Genomic DNA, 4539 nt, shown 5'->3' on the forward strand with positions numbered 1-4539 from the left:
AGGGGACCCCCGGTATCCCTGGGGAGAGCCCCCTACTCACCCCCCTGCCTGGTCYTGTATCCCCCAGGGAGATCCTCTTCTTCTGCCCCCCTGTTCCCAGCCTCTCCACATCCCCTGGCATCCTTCGCATCCCCCCAGGGATGCACTGGCACCAAAAACAACCTGTTTTAAGAGCTCTCTAGCACCACACACTTAGAGCAGGTGCTAGTTTAGAGGTTCCCCCTCCGTCTGTGCATCAGTTGCCAGACACTCGGCTCGTGCCCCTCGGGGGGGTATTAAGGGCAGGTAAAGGCCAGGTGCCCCCCGTCAGGTTGTCCGAGGGCAGCACAGGTATAAGAGGAGCAGCAGCTGCTGGGACCAGTTCTGAGGGGCTGAGTGAGGAGCCTGAGCTGTGGAAGCAGCCCCTGGTTTGGTGTAAGTCTTGGTTCCTGCTTCTCTAGGTTTGCAGACTATCGTTTTTGCTGTAAATAGCTTTGAGCGTGAAAGAGGAGCGCGTGCTGGATCAGCGTGTGGGAACCGGTCGGTCTAAAATAGGTAACGTCCCTTGGAAAGAGCGCTGGTTCAGCGAGGGGCCGGATGCGCCAGCTCCCGAAACGGCCGTGGCTCCTTCGCGGAGGAGCCTGGTGGAAAGCCGGGCTGTGGAAGGGGGCTCTGCCCTCCTGGATCCCACTGCCTTTCGGGGTGAGGGACCTCCACTAAATACCTGGTGGTAAGGGGTTTCCAGATCCCTCTGCCTTTGGGGGTGGGGGAACCTCCACTAAATGCCTGGAGGTAAGAGGGAATGGGGGCTTTTTCCCCAGAGCAAGGGGGTGAGGTGCGAGGGGCTCACAGGAAGGTTCCCCCTTGTGCTCTCAGCTTCAGCAGCCGCCAGTCTTGCCTGTGAGGTGGTTTTGGGTGACAGGAGCATCCTCTTACGAGTATGGTATTTGACTTCCTTTAGTAACGATCCAAAAAACCTTCCCCCTCCCGGCTAGGAGGGTGCAGGCGGGGGCTCTCGGTGGGGCCGGGCGCAGCTCTGCAGCACGGTTCGGCCCCGCTGACGCAGTGGGTGCCGTGCCCGGCGCCGCTCCCGTGGGAAGCGGAGGGACGCCGCAGCCCCGGCGAGCCCGGCGAGCCGACGCTCGCGCTGGGGGCAGCTGATCCCGGCCCTCCCGGGGGGCCGCACGACTGTGCGATGAGCCCGCTCTTAGCATTAGCCAGCGGCACCAAGGACGAGCGCTTAGGGAGAGCGAGACGTGCAGCAACCTGGCTTGGATCGAGCTCCAGCTTTCCCTCCTCTGGACTCGCGGGCTCTKGCAGAACAAACCTCTCCCGGAGCTGTGTCACCTCTGTGAGCAGAGCCCGAAGCGGTCTGGCCTGCTCACAGCCGATCCGAGTGCCCCTCCATCTGCTCTTCCTCCAGAAATAAGGCAAGGGTTTTCTCAGAAATCTGTCGCTGGAAATCTGGTAACAGGCTTGCTTAATGCAGCAAGGGATTTAATTCGTTTTTCCTCTCCCAGAGCGAGGAGAGGAAGGGAAACGGCGAGCAGCTGCTGGCGTCTCCGTCTGCAGCCTCCCTTGCTGCCCCTCCCTCCTCATCGCTGGGGGCTGAAAAGCCGCGCTCGTGGCGTGGCGCATCCGCAGAGAGCGGYGCCAGCAAATGCAACCTGTCTCGCCTGCTCGGTTGCCTCCCCTCCTTCCCCTTGGAACAGGGCGCCGCTGCTCCGCTGGGGCAGCTSCCGTGTGTCCAGGGGGAACGTGGCCGAGCCCAGGTTACAGGTGATGCGAGCGGGTCCGAGTAACCCGCTTCCGTGGAGCATGAACGGGCTCCCCCAGGTGAGCGGGGACGCTGGTCTCCCCCCACCCCGGCCCGCCGCAGCCGTCCGGCTCCGGGGAGCGGGGCAGCACCTCGGGTCCGACCTCGGCTAGCGAGGGACAGGCAGCTTCTCGGTGCGCCCTGGACCCACCGGCGTGGACCGAGCATCAGCCCGAGGCTGGGGACGAGCCTGGCTTGCGGCATGCGAGATGGAGCTGGGGGAGGGACGGTCCCCCGGGGAGCCCTTGTCGTCCCCCTCACCCCCCCCCCCCCCAAAACAGCTAATTCCTTGCAGCTAGGGTATATAGCTGGGACGCATCCGAAATTCGCTGCAGCAGGCGCAGCCTTGCTGGGTTTGGATGGGCGCCCGCTGCTTCGTCTGGCCTGGGACATGCCCGCACCTGGGTTTCAGAGCTCAGTAACCCCCGGGCAGTGGCACCTCGCCCCCGGGAACGGGGCCGCGTCCCCCCTCCGATGCCACGCGGACCTCCTCGTGGGGCTGGCTGGGATGGCTCGGGCCAAGCCAGGGGCAGAGGTGTCCGGCGACGCGACGGACCCTGTCTTGTCCCTCCCTTCCGCAGCTGGAAGATGAACGCGGTGCGCGACGGGCGGGCCGAGGCGCGGGAGCGGCCGAACCGGCGGACGGTGGACCAGCTGAGCCCGGAGCTCCGCGTGGAGAAGTACATCCTGCTGAGCATGGATGGGAAGCTGCTGGGACCRGAGCTGAGCCGGATCCGGAGCGGTAGGGCCTTGGAGGAGGGGAGGATCGCCCCTAGAAACGGGGACGGACCCCGCTAACGTCCCGCCGGTTCTCGCCGAACCCCCGCTGGTCTCCAGCGCGGAAGGTCCTCTTAATCCAGACCTGAGGAGCTGCTGGCCCGCTGGGCTCGGCCACTGGGGACGCCCCAAGGGGTGCAGAGGGATTCCCCGCTCCCAAAGCTCTGGGCGCGCGCCCGGACGCGGCGAGGGGCGCCTGCCGGGGCAGAGGCTCACGGCGCCCTTGTCCTCCCTGCCCCAGAGCTGGCCCTGCCCCTGGAGCGCCTGGATGCTGACCTGCCCCAGGACCTGCCCTCGGGCTACCTCGGGCGCCAGCGCCGCTCCTTGCCGACCTTCCCCCTGGCCCCGGGGAGCGGCGCCCGGAGCCCCGCGGACCTCAGGTACGTGGCGTCCCCGCGCCGGGGGTCGTGTCCCGTGGGCGAGGGGCGCTGACACCCCCTCCCCACAAACACACACGCTTTCCCTCTCTTCCAGGAGGAGCTCGGAATTGCTCTGCGCCGGCCGGTTCCCCGCGGGGCTCAGCGACCTGGTGACGGGGCTGCAGGCCCCYGCCTCGCCGCGCTCCGGGGCTCGGCCCCGCTCGGCCCTGGCCGCGGAGGCCGCGGGTCGGGGCCGCCAGGAGCGGGAGGGCGGCGGGGAGTGAGGGCGGCCCCAGCCCCTCGGCCGGCTCTCCCCCCGCCGCCGCCGGGGCTGGGGGCAGCGTGGCGGGGCTGTAACGGGAGGGTGGTGCGGAATAAAGACCCTGAAGGTGACCCCAGGCTGGCGTGTTGGTGCCGGAGAGCCCCCGCGAGCGGCCCGTGCTCGGCCCCGCTGGGGCGGCCTCGCTGGGGGGGGGACGAAGAGCCCCGGGGCGGGGGTGCTGTGYGTGCCCCCCCGTCGAAGACATGCGGTAGCGAGTGCGCTTCTACGCGGGGATGTGCGGTAGGGAAACCTCCGCACGTCACTAGAAGGGAGGAAGAAGCAGAGCATCAATAGGCTGGGAGCGTTCCTGAGTGACGGCGGGGCTGCGAATCACGAGCGGCTCTTGGCCGGGGACTGCCCGCCCAGCTTCGCCTCCTCCATCTGGATTGGCCAAGCAGGTAGACTGGCAGAGGAGCTGCCCAATGAGAAGGGAAGAAAGGGGAGGCGGGCAGGAGTATAGAGGGGGTGAACGAGCTATTTCCCTTCGGGAAGCGATTCGCTGGCTGTCTAGASTGGCAGTCCTTTCTACCAATAGAATGGCAGGAGCGGTGTCCCGGGCGGGATCTGCCGCCGCGCCGCCTCAGCTGACAGGCCAGCTCCACCTCCCATTGGCTGGTAGGATGTGAGCGACGCGCTGGGGGACCAATGAAGCGGGAGAGGATGGGCGTGGCGACGTCCTCCCGCCCTCCTGCTTGAGTGACAGCGAAGAGCTCCGCTCCGCTCGGCCGGCGGCGCTGACTGACGGCCGCGACGCCCAATGGCGGCGCCGGCTGAGGGGCGCGGGGCGGGCCCGGCGGAGCGGCGCCCCTGGGGGTGTCGCTAGTGCCGGATGAGGAGACTCGGAGGGGAAGTTTGGTCGCCGCCGCCGGGGACCGTGTGAGGAGGAGCCGCCGCCGCCGCCGGGAGAGCGGGAGCGAGGGGCCGCCCCGCGCCGCCATGGGGAACCGGGGCATGGAGGAGCTGATCCCGCTGGTGAACAAGCTGCAGGACGCGTTCAGCTCCATCGGGCAGAGCTGCCACCTCGACCTGCCGCAGATCGCCGTGGTGGGCGGGCAGAGCGCGGGCAAGAGCTCCGTGCTCGAGAACTTCGTGGGCCGGTGAGTCCCGCCGCGCCGGGGAGGCGAGGCGAGGCGAGGCGAGGGGCGGGCGCCGCGTACGCCAACTGCGTAGCTGCCTCCGCGCCCGCCCGCCGCCGSGCGGCGCAGCTGGCGTAAGCGCGCTTCGTGAATCCCGCCCGCGTAAGGCGGCGCGTAGGGGCGCGAGCCGCCGCTACGCAAAGTGCGGAG

General features: G+C 68.3%; 2 protein-coding genes across 6 annotated transcripts in view; both read left to right on the forward strand.

Annotated features, from left to right (window-relative positions):
- The first annotated feature begins 1720 nt into the window (after positions 1-1720).
- Positions 1721-3215, forward strand: LOC146586739 (uncharacterized). The gene is made up of 4 exons (XM_085320770.1): positions 1721-1815; positions 2377-2537; positions 2814-2952; positions 3047-3215. Exons 2-4 carry the CDS (start codon positions 2384-2386, stop codon positions 3213-3215), a joined length of 462 nt encoding a protein of 153 aa, XP_085176896.1. The 5' UTR covers positions 1721-1815; positions 2377-2383.
- Positions 3216-4054: 839 nt separating this feature from the next.
- Positions 4055-4539, forward strand: part of DNM2 (dynamin 2) — a 40147-nt gene continuing 39662 nt past the window's right edge. For all 5 annotated transcript variants that reach the window (XM_085320767.1, XM_085320763.1, XM_085320765.1 and 2 more), the window contains exon 1: positions 4055-4350. In XM_085320767.1, the coding sequence (XP_085176893.1) occupies positions 4190-4350 (161 nt within the window). In that variant the 5' untranslated portion in view covers positions 4055-4189. The remainder of the gene's footprint in view (positions 4351-4539) is intronic.

This window comes from Rhea americana, unplaced genomic scaffold (assembly GCF_003343005.1).
Source record: "Rhea americana isolate MKP2758 unplaced genomic scaffold, rheAme1 scaffold_659, whole genome shotgun sequence".
In the NCBI taxonomy this organism is placed as follows: domain Eukaryota; kingdom Metazoa; phylum Chordata; class Aves; order Rheiformes; family Rheidae; genus Rhea; species Rhea americana.